This window comes from Vigna angularis, chromosome 9 (assembly GCF_016808095.1).
Source record: "Vigna angularis cultivar LongXiaoDou No.4 chromosome 9, ASM1680809v1, whole genome shotgun sequence".
In the NCBI taxonomy this organism is placed as follows: domain Eukaryota; kingdom Viridiplantae; phylum Streptophyta; class Magnoliopsida; order Fabales; family Fabaceae; genus Vigna; species Vigna angularis.
In genome coordinates, this window is record NC_068978.1 from 29171983 (window position 1) to 29188989 (window position 17007).

General features: G+C 32.2%; 2 protein-coding genes across 10 annotated transcripts; one reads left to right on the forward strand and one right to left on the reverse strand.

Annotated features, from left to right (window-relative positions):
• The first annotated feature begins 1296 nt into the window (after positions 1-1296).
• Positions 1297-5974, forward strand: LOC108346361 (ubiquitin-like-conjugating enzyme ATG10). Of its 9 annotated transcripts, none has more exons than XM_017585438.2 (8): positions 1297-1588; positions 2837-2972; positions 3334-3509; positions 3596-3646; positions 3727-3814; positions 3953-4045; positions 4893-4990; positions 5455-5974. In XM_017585438.2, the coding sequence occupies exons 3-8, from the start codon at positions 3336-3338 to the stop codon at positions 5665-5667; spliced, it is 717 nt and encodes a 238-aa protein (XP_017440927.1). In that variant the 5' UTR covers positions 1297-1588; positions 2837-2972; positions 3334-3335; the 3' UTR covers positions 5668-5974. The 9 variants fall into 9 exon arrangements, with proteins under 9 accessions (XP_017440927.1, XP_052724149.1, XP_017440928.1 ...); XM_052868189.1 differs by having other exon boundaries at positions 3596-3641; XM_052868185.1 differs by lacking the exon at positions 1297-1588 and adding an exon at positions 1606-1767.
• A 528-nt stretch (positions 5975-6502) lies between these two features.
• Positions 6503-14132, reverse strand: LOC108346382 (uncharacterized). Its single transcript, XM_017585462.2, has 9 exons — positions 13949-14132; positions 12484-12565; positions 10959-11038; positions 9499-9601; positions 9249-9405; positions 8980-9108; positions 8654-8740; positions 7899-7943; positions 6503-6940 (listed from the first exon to the last, which is right to left on the reverse strand). The coding sequence occupies exons 1-9, from the start codon at positions 14055-14057 to the stop codon at positions 6791-6793; spliced, it is 942 nt and encodes a 313-aa protein (XP_017440951.1). The 5' UTR covers positions 14058-14132; the 3' UTR covers positions 6503-6790.
• Between the last annotated feature and the right edge of the window lie 2875 nt (positions 14133-17007).

Below are 17007 nucleotides of genomic sequence, written 5' to 3' on the forward strand. Positions count from 1 at the left end.
TGGGAGGGAAATCATAATATTGTTAATACCAAGTGCATGAAATTGTTGTTGTGCATGTGCTGCTACGTCCCTTGTTGATAGGTAAAGTACGCAAATGATATTCTGGGGTTGCATGGGTGGATTATAAGAATGGTGAAGGGTTACATGCTAAGGTTTTCGTTATGCAAATTTTAAATTTTGGGTCTATAAAATAGGTCTGGGGAAACTAAAGGAGTTTTCTTTGAAGATATAAAGATTGATGAGAGAGGTGCAGAAGTTATCTAATGGTCACAATTTTGTTGTTAATAAGCAAGGATTCTTTGTTTTAGTTATATTGATGTCGTCCTAACAGTGAAATATCTAGTTTTATGGGTTTCGAAAATTATATCATTTTTGAGTTATTATTGAGTGGAATAGTATATAGGGTGATATAGGGTGAAATCTAGAGGTGGGTGTATAAAACTGGTTCATTCTTGGGTAGTGTCCAGAGAAGCCGAAAGACTTGAATACTTGATCATGGAGGGAACATAGTTGTTTTAGAAATATTGGGTTATATACTTGGTCTGTGGTTAGTAAGATAATATGCAAGAAGTCATGAATGTATTGATCTTTATGGTTAATGGTTATGATGAATTATATTCGTTTGATGCTGATATATGGATAGGTTGGATTGTGTGTGAATGTATGTTGTGTAATGTTATTGAGTGTATTCTCTCTCTGCATTTAATTCTTCAAACAACCATTTATGTTTCTCTCTCTTCATTTAATTCTTTTAGCTCATCAAATTGCACAACTCACCCAGGTTTGGTCACAGTATCATTGCACCGTAATGACGTGAGCGAAAATGACTAGATTCAACATTTTTTTGTGATCTTAGTGAATTTTTTTAAAAGATAAGATCACTTTGAACTAAACCCCTAAAAATAGGGACCAAATGATATATTAAACCTAAAAAATAAAAAGGAGAAAAACTACACCATTACAAATTTGTCACCAAAGTCATTTGTTCCACCTTCACTACGTGATTAGTTCTAGTAACATTTTCTTTGTTATAGTTATTTATTCAAATTGTTACGGAATGTATAGTATAATGATATTTTTTAAAAAATGTTATTGTATATATAGTGATTTTTTTTAAATGTTACTATAAATAATATTAACAGCAATATTCCAACATTTTTATGTTACAATAAATAAATAAATTTTCTATATAATATCATTTTAATAAAATGTTACAAAAAATAAAAAAATTCCTATCTAAAAAAATATTATATTGTTAAAGTATAAGAAAATATGGATTTAGTTTCAAGAGGAGAGTCTTAAGTTGAGAACCCTAACTTGATATAATTTTTGTTGATGGAGCTCAATCTGAATGTTAATAGCAGCTCCTTAAATCTGTACTTCGCATCTTCCATTAATTCGAAATTTCAATTCCTTTTCGTGAATTCTTAATCCCTTTTCTCAACCCACAATCCTCTGTAAAACCCCAGTTCCTTTAACCTCAACATTGCTTTTCCCAAACTTAGGAATTAAATTTGGGAGGCTTTGCGGAAGGCAGGTTTTGATTCTTGTCTCCGTTTTGCTGATTAACTTTGCGGAATTCATTCAGGTTTTAATTCTTGTTTCTGTTTTGTTGATTAATGCTGTTTCATTTTACGTGCTGTGTACTTTGCATAAGAGAAAATGTGTTTACATTGTCGTTTTCTGGTGCACTATCATCAAGCAATCTTTCCTTGGATCCCAACGGTCTCTGCACAAAGGATTCTTCGTCGTTTTGTCTCTTTCTCGGTGCCTCCCTCCTTCAAAATCTTCTTGTTGTTCATCATCTGAATCTGGCCTCCTCTGCCCTTGATCCAATTGCATCCCCCCATTGATGATATGTTTATACATAATGTTTTAATAAAAAAAATCCAACATAATGAGCATAACTGGAAGGATAACTTCATGAATCGAATTCTGAAGCATGAAATTTAATTTTAGTGTTTTATTACTTTTTTCTTGACAAAACACTGACAAATAGACATAGTTAGCATATAGAGTCTACTTCATCGTGTAAGAGATTTGTTACGTGGTCCTGGAGCTGTTTATTCAAAGCAAACCAACTTAACAGTTCAAGAGCATGGCCATGACTTAATTCTTTGACTTAGTAGGTTGCTTCCACATTGGCAGCAATTACCAAATGCTCATCTCTAGTTGTTATGATGATTCTACTTCCTGATCCAAACCAACTGTATTCCCCAACCAAAGACTCCAGTTGCTGCAATCAATTAGCATCATCAACCACTATGAGAACCTTTTTACAGTAAAGTCTATTTTTTATCTTATTAATTCCTCTCTATTTGTTTCCCACTTTAAAATCTCTGTGGTTCAAAACCTCTGAAACAAGTGCTTCTTATAGTTGGACTTTTCCAAATCTTTTGACTTGAAACTTCTCTAACATTTTCAATGAAAGCACTGCCCTCTTACTGATTAATAATGTGGTTATAAACAGACTTAGGAACTGTAGTTTTTCCTATTCCCCCACTTCCAAAGATTCTTATAGACCACACATCATCTAATCCAATTTCCAAAAGTGATTTAATATCTCACACTGGGGAATTCAGTGCAACAGGATGTTTAGCTACGCTGAAAGTTGTGGGATTCAGTTTACTGAATATCTCTTCAAAAATTCTTTTGAAAACTTAGATTTCAATCATCTCCTATGTGCCACCCAGACAAAGTAGCTATTTCACATAGAGCTACCCGCTGTCTTTTCACATTGTCCACATCATAACTTGCCTTTATGGTTTGTCAAAGTTTCTTCAAAGTTGTCCTTTTGTTCTCTCACATGAGATGGACTAATTTGATAAAAAAACAGGCAAACCAAGATGACCTTTGCAATCCTCACACTCAAGGATCTTAAAGAGTTCATCTAAGCAAGAAGTGGAAGGAACGTAAGTCTTGGATAATATGAGAACTATCCTTGAGTCTTCAAAAACACCAAAAAAGTTGAGGTTAAATTTTCTCTCTCCTCTTGAGCTCCTTGTAATCTGTGAAAGTGCTGAATCCTTTTTGACCTAAACTTGTTCTTCACTTGGAAATTATGATTGCCTGCTTTCATATCTTGATTGACTAAAATCGAATTATGAGTGATATTGTAGATATTTTTTAAAATTTGAAATCGGTGATACGTCTACCTTTTCTGTGTAACAGTTTATTTCTTGCAGTAATATGGATATAAAAACGGATGACTAAAGAAGTAAAAATCATCTTAGCTTTGGCTTTCTTTCGTCCCCCTGCTCCATAAATGAAAAAGAAAAAACATAGCTCTGCTAATGTGTATTTGATCATAAGAAATACATTTCTTTTTTGAAGATATGGACTTAAACGGTGCTGTTGAGGACATAATCCCTTGGGATGGGACTCTATCTTCAAGTGAATTTTTCCTTTCTGCTCGTACATTTTCTGAGAAGTGGAAAATGTTCAATCCTTCCTTTCCTCCATGGCAGTGGATCCTGTGTCCTAAACAGCATTTGGTTGCTTCTCATAAGGTTGGATTCTGTCGTAAGATTTCTAAATGCTCTGCATTATTGCTCTATGCTTAGGCTTAGCAGCTTTCTTGGTTTTTGTCTGTCAGGTGGAAGGATACTTGTCCATGGAGAACATGTGCCATATCAAATCAAGTGAGGTCTGCCAGCAATTTAGTTTACTAATACATAGGTAATGTTTGATTAAATGTAATTCACTGGATTGTGATTATCATCACAGGAAGAAGATTGTATTAGAAGTCTGACATGGAAAGAAGATAGCAACGATTTGCAGAGAGAAGAGCCCGTTGATTGTGGCACTTTAGTATGTATGACCTATATGATGTCTATAATCTAACTTCATTAATTTCATACCCTAAATTTGGTTACTACTATTCTTGGAATTTTCAACACTCTGTTTTAATCCTACTACTGCTTACAACAGTGTATTTTTCCCTCTCTACTAGGTCCAGAGCATGAAGTAAACCACTATGATTTTCATATCGTCTACAGTTCTTCATATAGAGTTCCAGTCCTGTATTTTCGTTCATACCATAGTGGTATGTTTACGTTTCTTACTATGGAATTTAGTATGATAACCATGTTCTTCATAGAATTCATGTCTTGTATTTTGGTTTATATCATAGAAAGTAGACTTTAAACTTAACTCGACATTTCTCTCGTGATAGGTCTAGCAAACTTTGATAGGATAGGTTTTGATATCATTTTAGAAAGTAAATTTTAAGTCTAACTCAATATTACAAAACCAGTATGGAAGATGAAGTTTGCACCTACTTATATACTATATTTTGGTTATATAGGGCTTGCACCCACCCGGTTTGAAAGATGAAGTCTCCAACAGGATGCATAATTATTAATTATGACTTTGAGCTTTTCATTAAAACAATTTTGAAAACCAAAACCACCTTGTTATTGGATTTTTAGAAAACTTGTTACTTTTAAAGTAATCCAGTGGTTCTATTCAATGTTTATGTTGATAGATGTTGATATAAGAAATGCTGGCTACATCATTCATCCTGCAGAGCTTATATCTGTCAGGTTGGATGGCTTAAGGTTATACCGCAGTGCCATGTAGCTGTAGTCAGATTTGAAGCTATCTTGTGGTTGTAAAAGATATCTAATTTGAAATGTGTAGGGACGTAAACTATAAGGAGGTCTCATAAGCCATCCATTAAAACAATTTTGAATATAGATGATTTTTTAAAATTTGGTCTCTTAACTTTTCCGATCTTATCATCGTTTAGTCATGAAAACAAAAACTGTTTGTGTTGAATTGAACTATCTCATTTATTTACATCTGCATTTGTATATTTCAGTATATAATATAATTTCTTTTATTGAAATCAATAATATTCATTATATATTTGATGGTGTTTAATTATGTAGATGGGCAACTATTGTCTTTCAATGAAATTGAAAATGATCTTCCTTGTAACTCTGCAAAGTTACTATCAGAATCGAAATGGACATTTATAACTAATGAGGTAAATCATTGGTTTTTCTTCTGTTTTTTTAGTGAATTTTTTCTCGATATTTCATGATTATGGTGTACTAAGATTTCGCTTCTGTTGAAAATATACAAAAAGTATATTAATATTTGGTCCACTTGGCCTTCTGCTTATGATTATTACTTTAATGAAATAAATTTTATAGATACGGAAGGAAAATGCAGAAACTAAGGATGAGACATGCCTATATAGGTTTCATTGCCATTAAATTTGGTCTGTAAATGCAATTGGCATTAACTTCCGCATCTTTAAACTGTGGATTACTTTTGAAAAACTCAATGAATAAAGGAGTACTTCCAGATGGGTTGATTTTAGTAAAATTGAATTTACTAGTTTTTAACTACATCTTATATTAAAAGTAACCATAATCTGCATACTGTCATTTGATATGTTCTAACCCCTGTACTATACATTAACCGGTTTCAGTGTATATCTTGTAGGAACATCCACATTTGAACAGACCATGGTACAAATTACATCCATGTGGGACAAGTGAATGGATGAAGCTCCTCTTCGATGGTGATTCATCTTTGAACAGAAACGGTTTTGTTATTGAACGCTATCTGGTTTCCTGGTTCTCGGTCATTGGACAAGTAGTTGGTCTCAAAATTCCTTTGGAAATGCTGGATACGGTAGTTTCTAACGATTCTTAGACGTTTGTTCATGCTTGCACAAAAGCAATATAAATGAAAAGAGGACAAAGAAAGTTTATGCCCACCATTTACGATTACTGCTGCAGTTGCCATTTGTACATAGCAATGTTTCTCCAGCATAAAATGAATGGTGAAATATATATATTTGTACATGTTTTTTACTGGTAAATGAGCTATGCAATTGGAGCTAAGAGTCTGCGTTGAAATTTAATTGTTTGACTCTGAATATAATATTGTTTGATTTACAATTTGGTACAATCAAACTAACTTATTTGCTACGAGGTTTTTTAACGGGTTCTAACTTTTAGACGCTGTGTATATCTTTTGTAAATCTCTTTGAATATATTTTTGTTAATTCATTTTAGGAACTCTTTTGGTGCAATCAGTAAACTCATAAATTTCTAAGTTTGCTTTTGATAATTTATAAGCTTTAACTAGCTTTGGAGCTAGTTTTATCATACACGTCTTAATTTGCAACCATCAATGCGAATTTGTATACTAATGGAGCATGACTCAATTGTGACTGATAAAATGATTGTTTTATCAGGTCTTCCTTTGACAAATATAAATTTAACTCCCAATGAGAACTTTGGAAACAAATTTCGATTAAATTAAAACAGTTTTTCTATGTATACGTAGTTGTATTTGTACACTGTTTTTAATGGGCATTTATAATTAATATTTTAATCAAGATAAATTTTATTTAATGCGAAATTCTCCAGAATTATTTTATTGTATAATTGAAAGGTCATCACATACCAAGCTCATTTCATCACGTGTTAACGTTGCTAGAGTGTGCAGCTCCTCACCATGTGCTCATAATTGTAAGTAATAGTAATCAAAAGGAAAAATACGTGTTCCTCAAATGGGTAAATAAGAAATTTAAACAGATACATCTTTGGCATTTCCATTTCCATGCTAAAGATACCATGTTTATATTATCCACCACATTCAATAATCATCAGTAATTTCTTTCCATGGTTGATACAAAATTTTACCATTATCATTCAATGGCGCAACTATTTGTCACTATACAAGAATACAGCTCTCCTGCATATTACATCTAAAATGACAATCTTTTCCTAAGGTTTAAAAGATGCATTTAAGAATAAAATTCTATAATTTACTCCATATCATCAGAAGCTTTACTTTGGATTCTGTTGAAGTGAACAAGGAATTCTGTATTACCCTCGGCACCTTTCAGAGGAGACTCAATCGAACCTTTGCAATAGAATCCGAAATTCTCTACTCCCGTTATAATCCTCTCAAGAACCTGACTTGCAGAAATCAACCACTTTCACAATAAGCCAAATATTGGTGTTAAAATAATTATTGAACAATAAACAAAGCTACAAATGTCAGAAACTTTTAGTGGTTTTTATTCTACTAATTACATAATTTTATAAAATTAAGTTTTTGAGCAAACACAGATGGATACATTGAGAAAGATAAGCCATCAGATGTTTGTCCTCAGTCAAAATGCATTTCTATTTTTAGAATTAAGAATCATGAATATATGAATATAGTTCCAACATTTTGCAATGTGTCCTTAATAATTCTCACTACAGTGCAGTTATTGCAGGGGTCCTCACCCAAGATTGCTGCTTATGAAACAAATCTCGAAATTTATACGTAGAACACAATGGAGTTGAGACTTTAGTTTCGTAGTACACAAATCTAACAAAACAGACAAACCAGAGAGGTAAACTTCATTTATTGCTCAAATTTTCTGAGTCAGCATCCTTCTTTCAGTTCATTATAAAACATTATTGTAAACGAATAGATAAAAAACAGAATCCTCCACATATGAATCACAATATAGGATGTGTGGTACGGTAAAAAAGGTAGAAGTTGATCTTGCCCAGAATTACAATTTTTCCAAAAGGTTGTTTGTTCTTGGTTTTTAACTTAAGAAGGCTAATGTATTCAGTATACAACAGAAGAATGTATTGAGAGCGAAAAAGCTGAACACAAATATTACTATTAGCGCAAACTAATAGTAATAGATAGAGATATTGCCATATATAAAGACTATTCTGCCTCGTATAAGGTTTGCTTAACTTAGCTAATTTAAATTAGATGGTGTTAGAAGGGATAAAATTGAATATAGGGCCTAAACATAAAGCACTGTGTTTGCCCGTTTGGCTCCACACTTGTCTTCAGATAGTTCTATTTCTATTAATTAGATTTTGAGACCAAACAATCTGATCAGACAGAAAAAAATGACGCACCTCTTGATGAACAATGGGATCTTTAACTATCCCTCCTTTTCCTACCTGAACAGAAAATTACATAAAGAAGTTAGAAATAGTATCTATTTATTCTTTATTTACAAGAGGCTGGGACAACAATGATGATTATTTAATACAAAACTAAAATGAGTATAATCCCACTTGCTGCCAAATATTAATTCATTATTGGGACAAAGATTGTCATGAATTTCATTGACTTGACACACAATCTATGGAGCAAAATGAACAACTCGACGTCAAATTGGTGATATGCTTTAAAATTTGAAAAGAGTGTATCTTAGCAATATATTTGAAAAATAATATCCTTGAAAATCCCATATAAAATCCATTAGCCGAGAACCAAAGAGGCCATCCCGTTACAATCTAGGGAAAATATATCCCCTAGATGTCCCACCAGCATTCCACTCCAACGAAAGACACCAACACAGAATTATTATATCCTCCTGTTACTACTCAAATCCCTCAAATTTATCTTACGATCCTGACGCAATCTGAGGGATAAACCAAGTTCACCAAATATGCTTATAAGCAATTTCTCAATAAATCAAGACCAAAGGAGAGGAGGAAAAAGTGAATGAAACAATTGCAAGGGCGTGCATGTAGTATTTCATCCAGTTACCAAAAGTTATTCCATATCTTATAGCCAAGTAGAGAATATTTAAATGTACATATTATAGCTGACAATAACAAAACAGACAGTTAAATTATAAAAAAAGAGAGTATGTATTCCTCACTTGAGATCTACGAGCTTCAAATTGTGGTTTAACCAAGGTCACTAATGCTGCATTTTCCTTCATGACATTGACCACAGCAGGCATGACCTATTAAAAGAATATAAGAACATTTAGTGGATCAAGAAGGCTAATAATAATACCGCTAGTTCCTAGTTCAGTGAAAATCATCTATTGTGTCTTCCCTTATCCTTCTCAGGTTGCTTACAAAGGATGAACAACCTCTTAATCAAGAGAAACAGGAAGCAAGATTATGATGGTAAACTTTCATTTTCATTTCAACTAAAATAGGAATATAGGATTATGTTTGACCTGATTTCAGGGCTTACCAAGAGAATAGAGATGAATGAGAGATCTAAAGTCACCAAATCAACATTTTGTGGGAGTTCAGTAAGATATCTTAAATTTGTCCGTTCTATCACTGATACACGTTCATCTCTTTGAATTTTGTCAGCTACCTAAATAAGTTAACAATCATAGCCAATAGTGAATCACTATGTGTGATTGATATGCAATGACAATGAAGAAAATGAATTGGTAAAGGTTATAGCAACCAAGAAGGGTACAGAAAATGAAAATGAATGATTTAATAAGTTACCTGTCCATAACCTACGTCAACTCCATAAACATGTGATGCACCATACTGAAGTAAGCAGTCAGTAAATCCTCCAGTTGAAAGCCCAGAATCAAGGGCTACTTTACCAGTAACATCAACACCAAGCTGTTCGATGGCAGCTTCCAACTTATGTCCAGCTCTGCATTGATGTAAAACGGCCAAACAAGAAGACAATTTCAGCAGAGTAGCAGTTGAGATATTATTTCAAATAAATTGAGCTTAATGTCTTCACCTACATACATATTTGGGAACATCTGCTATTATCTCCACAACAGCCTTTTCAGGTACAGGGGTACCAGCTTTATTTATCACCTTCCCGTCCACATATACTTTGCCTGCGTCTCATAGTTAAAAGTATTGGTTAATAATATGTTGAGTTTTCTCACAATGAAAAAGCAGAAAAAGAGTCTAGTAGATGACCAATCACTCCTGATTGCCAAAATAAATATGCACATACATTTAAGTGTACTGAGTAAACGAATGATAGGTAGCACGAAAAAGAAAGAGAAAAGGAAGAAGGTTCTGAAACACATCAGTTGCATTACAGTACCCTGTTTTTGAGTTGCATTACGTTTTACCTGAAGTTTTAAATAGGTTCAGACTTTATTCTACTCTAATTTGATAACTTTTATCAAGCAGAAGTTCAGTTAAAAATATTCTTTTAGGCACAGCATACCAGCATACAAATCAACTTATGTAAGATCCTAGAACGTCATTCAGATAAAACTATAAGGATATTTCAACTAATGTTAGCTCTCAGTGAAAACCTTAGCAGATGATATTACTACCACATGCTCATACAATCTAGCATTGCAAATTTAATATCAAAAGACCAGACAATGCTGCACATTCGATTATCATGAAATTAATATTTTACTAAAGAAAATATTAAAAGGAGAGAAGTTAAAAGTAGGGAAGACAACAAATACTCATACACAAAAAAAGACAAAGAAAACAGCAAAGGAACTGGTTCAATCTCTTTTATATACATAAAATTAATTTTCCTTTTACAGCCGATAACTGCTACATTTAGTTGGCCCGTGATTTATATAGCCCAGGCGAGCTGCTTGACTGAGCATCTATACCTACGAAGCAACAACACCTTTTGTAGAATAGCATGTCACGGTGTCTGACACTTTTAGGACATGACACTTGTTGGAGATGCCTCCAACATGAGTCTAACACTCCTCAGCCATGTCATAATTTTATTTTTCTGCCCAGACACCTTTTCAGCACATCTTAGATGCCTTTTTTAAAACGGATGAGCATGAGTAAAGAAAGTGAACTGACACCTATTCTTGATTAAACACTTCCTATACACTACTACGATAGAAAAGTATAAAAGAAATTAAAGGAAAATAACTTATATTAAAAAAATGCATGACTCATTTTTTCAGGTTTGTTTCTATAAGACTTAACCAGATATTTTAACTATTAGGATACATGTGCCGTATTTTACTCTGAAGAATGTTTTTACATGAAAACTATAATATAATTTGTTTTTATAATGTGAATTATACAAATGTTTATTCTCAAATTTAGATTTTTGTTACATTAATTATATGTATAGATATCAGTGATGTCATATTTTTTACATTAGCTGTGTTATTGTGTTTGTATCAGAGTACTGTGTGGGTGTGAGTGCTTCAGAGCTACATACTAACATTGAAAATAAAAACTGAAATTAGTTACCTTGCAAAATCCATGATTGGATGACAGATCTACTGTATTGCTGATATTTTTCAAGACATATTTCATCCAGCCGCTTTTTCCTAAAAGGTAAAAACACAAATAGATACACAATATTAGTGTCAACAGTACAATATTAAAAAAATATATCCACAATTCTTGAAAAGACTCTTGATGATACCGAAAGCATGACACTAAACAGAAGCAAGGTAATCCCACCACAGATCTTGTAAATTACAATCTCCTAATTTTTTAAGCATACTTTATCTTCCCATAGTGGTACTTTGATTTCTTTCTAATAATTTTTCTCATTCAAGTAAAAACAAAGTAAGACTTGACAATCATTATGATTTTATTCAGTGATCATTTCATTTAAGTCCTTATTGTTTTCAATTTATTATTTTCCAATTACATCTAAAGGTAATTTTGTCCACATAGCAATACTTCATCCAAAATATTTCACTAAGTAGTAGCATGTTGTGTTGGAAACATTTTACACGTAAGACTACTAATCAATAGAAAGGCTTTTTGCTGTTCTACCTGTGGGACTAACAATCAGCAGCATCCATGATTGTTTGAGGCATCATCATTTAGTAAAATAAATTGGATAAAGTATTGTCAAAAGGACAACAATAGATGCAATTGATAAAGCAAATCACTTCCCCATTTATGAACAAACTGAATGCCAGCTAAACGGTGTAAATAATTTGTCATAGTTATATCCAAACTGAGCATAAGTTGAACAACCAAAGTTCTTGCAATATCTATACACACCACAAATAAGTCTTATTTATTAGGCTCTCGCTCCAATACAGCTCGTTTAAATAGGTTTGGCCAAGGAACCAGAGTTGCCAAAATTTTTAGAATCTACAGGCTTCCACATTAAATTCTAAACTTATCACACCTTTAATGTGAGTGATCAACCATACTAAAAGCACAATTAGCATGACATTATATTATTACCACCAAACTAAAAATAATAAGAAAGAAAGCATTATTAACCAAGCACTGCAACTTCAAGTGCATTATACAAGCCTTAACTTAGAAACCAATATAACTGCAAAATAATTTGCTTTATTTGTGTTATGACCTCTGAAAATAAAACAACAGAATCAAGGATGAAAAGTGCACCATCATGGACAACTAATTATATTATTTAACAGATATGCAATTTATTTAGTTAGTTATGATATTTTTATCTTTAGATTATCATAGAATAAGTTATTTAAATATTTTATCTTTAGATTATCTTAGAATCAGTTGTTTAAATATTTTATCTTTAGATTATCTTAGAACCACAAGATTAGGTTATCCATGATGGTGAACTTTTTCATCCTTGATTCTGTTGCTTTATTTTTGGAGGTCATAACAATTTGCTCTATCATGTTGGTTAAATCAAAACACCATGACATAATGATGCAACCACCCTCATGGTTAGATCCTGACCCTACTTTGTTTCGATGAATGACTCCAAAAGCAGGCAGATTATGTAAGAATCAACACAATGAACTGAGATACGAAAGCTTACTTCTTAACTTGTACAACCTTTCCTGATTTTAAAGTAGCATAGCTCCTGAAAGAAGTTGGAATCTGAGCTCTGTCCCATCTCACTAAAGTTAATTTCGTGAAAAATAACAGCAAAGTATCAGTGCACCTCACATTTTTCACAATATACAGTATTATTATTTAGAGGGAAGCCTGTGCAAAACTAATCTGTTCACAAACAAATGAGCATCCTATCTATATACAAAAATATATAAACATGATACGAACTTTTAGCATACACATTTTTGCTTATTTCTTACTGTCTTATTGATGCATTGTAACTGTAGACTCTTTAATTTCAGCGTCCTTTTTGAAGTAGTTTTACGTTATAGATTAAATTCTTTCAATCTCCAAATCTTATAATAGGAAATAAAAAAGTTGATGTCAGTCTCTGAACTTTCTCTCCATTAACATTTTCCGCCCTCCCATCTATAGCCGCAATCTTGACAGTTCAGTCACTTGCCAAGTCATCTGACAGGTAGTAATACGTAATTTTTTTTGTAAACAGTGTTTTAATGGTTCATCAATTATCAATTGATATGACATAATCGGATTATGGATAAAAGAAATCAAGAGCATAGCTTCTTTTCACTAGTAATAACTTAAAAGACTATACAAAGATAACATATATCATGGTTTATTTCACCCTTTAAGTGCCATTGATACACCGTATTTGTAGACTCTATTTCCCATTTTTTGAAGCAGTTCTACGCTATAAATCAATTACTTCCATTTTCCTCTTGTTGTCAATAAATTAATAAAAAAAATGCAAACAAAAGTGTTTACCTTTCTCATAATAATAATAAGGCTACAGAGAAATGTCAACTGTTTTCTGAAATTTTTGGTTTTCTCCTACGTATCTCTTCACACAGAGAGTTCCTAACACCCATTTAAAGCTAAAATATAACTTCGGTCCTTCATCTAAATTTTTCTTGATTCAATTTGGGTCCTTAGGTTTAAAAAGTTTCATCATAATCTCTTAAAATGACTCTATTGCCCAAATTGGTATTTCCTTGTAAACTTCCTAACGTCATCATGCGGACATTTACCAGAAATCAACTAAAATGCTTAAATTTTGGATGAGCATTCTCATAAAAGACCTATTTAATTTCATCTCCCCACTTTAACAGAAGAGAGTAAAACTCATTAAATTCAGAACATGAAATGGGAGATTCAATAAGCTAAAATTGGATTATTAAATTAAATAAGTTAAAATGGGCGATTCAATAAGTTCAAAACTAAATTTAAAAAAAATAAAAATTTATCCATAAGCTAATTTTAACACAGATTACATTCATTCTTTGTCTTTTCATCTTTCAAAGAGCTTATGAAGAGATATTTGTGCATTCAGACCCTCAGACTGAACAGAGATGTGGAAATAAATTTATATTTTGACCAAATAACAACAACAACAACAATAATTTGAGAAGATATTCGATAGAGTGTACTTGAGAATGGGCGCTTCGGAATTCGAAGCCGAGAAAGAAAGGCTAACGTTGTCTCGTTGTGAAAACCTCGTGAGATGGTTACGGGGTGCTTCAGAAACTGCAAAGCCATGTTTTTCTCTGATGAACGAAGTGAAGCTTTCAAAAGCCACTATGCTTCAAGGTTTTGATTTTCGATTTTAAACTAAAAATGTGGGACTGGAAGAAAATATGAAATAGTACACACATTTTTATTTTCGGTATCTCCATTTTTTATTTTTGTTTATTATATGTTATATTAAATTTGCCACATTTTTTTTAAATATTTATTTATATATGTATAATTTAGTCATACGCTTTTTAGTTATTGTAAATTTTTGGTAAAAAGCATTATAAATTATTTGCTAGAGAAAATTCTCAATATATAAAATATTTGTAATTCTATATTACAGGATTATCTCTCTAATTGATTTTTTTTCTTTGTCTTCTCATTTCCTTACAATTTAATTTTGTGTTCTGTAAGCGTTTGTTTAGGTATTCTTTTTAATCTTCGCTAGTTTTCTGGGTTTTTAAAACCATCACTAGTTTCTGAAGTTTAAAACACTTTTGAGATTAATTGGGGTTTTAGGATCGTTGTTATTTACAGGAGTTTCGAAAATCGTTGCTACTAGCTAAGGTTTCGAAAATCATCACTATTCACTGAGGTTCTAAAACCACCGTAACTAGAAATTAGATTAATTTTCTTTTTTCTATTATTTAAATTATTTAATTATTATAAAAATACTTAAATAACAAAACACTCAATAAAAAATTTGAAACTAAAATTAAATATTATATAAAATAAAGATAAACATGTTTTGAAACAACTAATAATTTGTTTAACATAAAATAATAATATTATTTAACAAAATAAAAATTAAAGAAAAACATGTTTAATAACAATGATTAATTTTGTTCTTTTTTATTATATTCACTGTTTGGTACGTTTACCTACAATATAAAATAATAGTTAGTTAGGAATACATTTTAAGAAAGTTATTTCATAGACTTAACAATTATTACCGATAATGATTGAAATATGGTAAACTCTAAATCAATTGACCTTGATAATTTTGCAACATAAATGTCATCATTACCTTGTTTCATTGACTTGAGATGTCAATGAAGATACCTATGATAAAAAAAAATTATTATGATAGAAAAAAAATATTTTAAAGGTAAGAAAAATGGTAAATTGAGGATACACATTCCTCAAATGTGGCTCTCCATATTAGAAGAACTAAACTTGAGATAAGTGGAACTAATATTGAGAAGAAAACCTTCTATAGACTGGTTCCTAGAATATGGTTTTTTCCTCTCCTCTTGTGTAGGTTTGGACTTAGATTGTCCTCCCACCTTTTCTTGATGTCTTTGCTGACTTTTCACTTAAAACTTTAGCTTCTCCATCACATTTGTCATCTATACTAAAGCAGAAAATTCTTTAATATAGAGAGGAGTTATTGTTAACTTGAGATCTTCCCTTAAACCATTCTCAACAGAGTATGAAACCTTCCTAGATGCTTAAACCGCTTAGCATACTCAAATATTGATGATATATCTCCCTGTACCAACTATAGAAACTTTACTCCTTTGCATACTTCCATTATTTAGAAAGTACTCAGCATACAACTTCTTGAACAACTCCCAAGTGACAATCTCTCCAAATTCTTCCAAATCATCTTCATACTGCTCCACCAATGTATCACTTCCCTGAAAAGCATATACTCTGAATATGTTAACCTGTTCTCCATCGGACACCTCTTAGCATCATAAATCATCTCCATATATCTAATTCGTTGATATGCTTCATCTGGGCTTGTTCTCCCATTAAACTTAGCCAGATGGTGTTGTAGGAAATTCTCTAAACTTCACTCTTAGACTTGAGGGTGTGAAGCTTGAGAAGGTCCAGTTGATACACAAGCCTCTCGCACCTGTTGCACGATAGCCAGACATTGTTGTATTGTTACTTTAGTTTATATCCTAACAAACTCCATTTCTTGCATGGTTATATTGTGCTACTACGCCATTGAAGCATTATGTTGTTGTATTGATGCTACAAAAGATTCTATCACACCCTTACTAGGTTAGCCATATACGAATTTATAAAAGGAGGAGGGGTGACCTAAGTGCTATAACTCTACCTACACCGAGAAAAGAAACCATCAATCTATCACCAGACAATCACACGACTTACTAACATAGCATAGAGAACACACAATGGAGGCTAAGCAAGCCTATACCTATATATCTCCTAAAGGAACTACTACTCTGATACCAAAATGTAACATCCCATTTAATAGCTACTAAATAAAACATTATAAATCTTGATAATACACAACAAATAGATAAAAGTCATATATAACATTAATACAATTGTCTATTTTAATAATTATAATAACATAGTATAAGTACAAACGCTGAAAAGCTACATAAGTTTTTCCAAACGAAAAGAAACTTCTATATAACTAGGTAGCTAAAACTAAACAATTAGTCTATTGCATCATCGCCATTCACTAAAGGCATATAATCACCTAACTCACCATCTGCTCACATCATGAGGTGGTCATTGCAACAAGAACAACAAAAACAATAAGAAAAAGAAAGGGTAAGCTAGTGTGCAAAAGAAACATCATAAGAAAGTTGAATCATATCCAATATTAGTTCCACATTTATAAAGTAGTAAAACTCATAAAAGCATACATAACAATTGACTTTATATACTCAATTATCTGGATACATGCTTTTAACATAGGGTTTCACTGTAGGTGTAAACTTGTAGTAGTATTTATGCTCTATAGAGTCATAAACACTAGGGTTATCAACTTACTACTCACAAGATTAGTCTCTTCACGTCTAAGACCAAAAGCCCAAGGCTAAGACCTTTTACCATTCTCTCCCCACCCCCATTCATCTTTATATGAGTTGAACGATAGGTAGTATCGTAGGATACTTCCTTTTTTAACTACAATATTTCAAAGCATACACTAAACGTCACCACCACACATAATTTCTCCTTGAAATTCTCTTAGCAACAAGACCACACA

What these genes read in the sequence shown, in the direction of transcription:
- LOC108346361 (XM_017585438.2), top strand. Translation starts at nt 3,336, where the DNA reads ATGGACTTAAACGGTGCTGTTGAGGACATAATCCCTTGGGATGGGACT. An exon ending in ATTTGGTTGCTTCTCATAAG is followed by an intron (nt 3,510 to 3,595) that starts GTTGGATTCTGT and finishes TTTGTCTGTCAG; the next exon opens with GTGGAAGGATACTTGTCCAT. An exon ending in GGACATTTATAACTAATGAG is followed by an intron (nt 4,991 to 5,454) that starts GTAAATCATTGG and finishes TATATCTTGTAG; the next exon opens with GAACATCCACATTTGAACAG.
- LOC108346382 (XM_017585462.2), bottom strand. Translation starts at nt 14,057, where the DNA reads ATGGCTTTGCAGTTTCTGAAGCACCCCGTAACCATCTCACGAGGTTTT. An exon ending in TCCGAAGCGCCCATTCTCAA is followed by an intron (nt 12,566 to 13,948) that starts GTACACTCTATC and finishes AATTAACTTTAG; the next exon opens with TGAGATGGGACAGAGCTCAG. An exon ending in CCAATCATGGATTTTGCAAG is followed by an intron (nt 9,602 to 10,958) that starts GTAACTAATTTC and finishes TATGAGACGCAG; the next exon opens with GCAAAGTATATGTGGACGGG.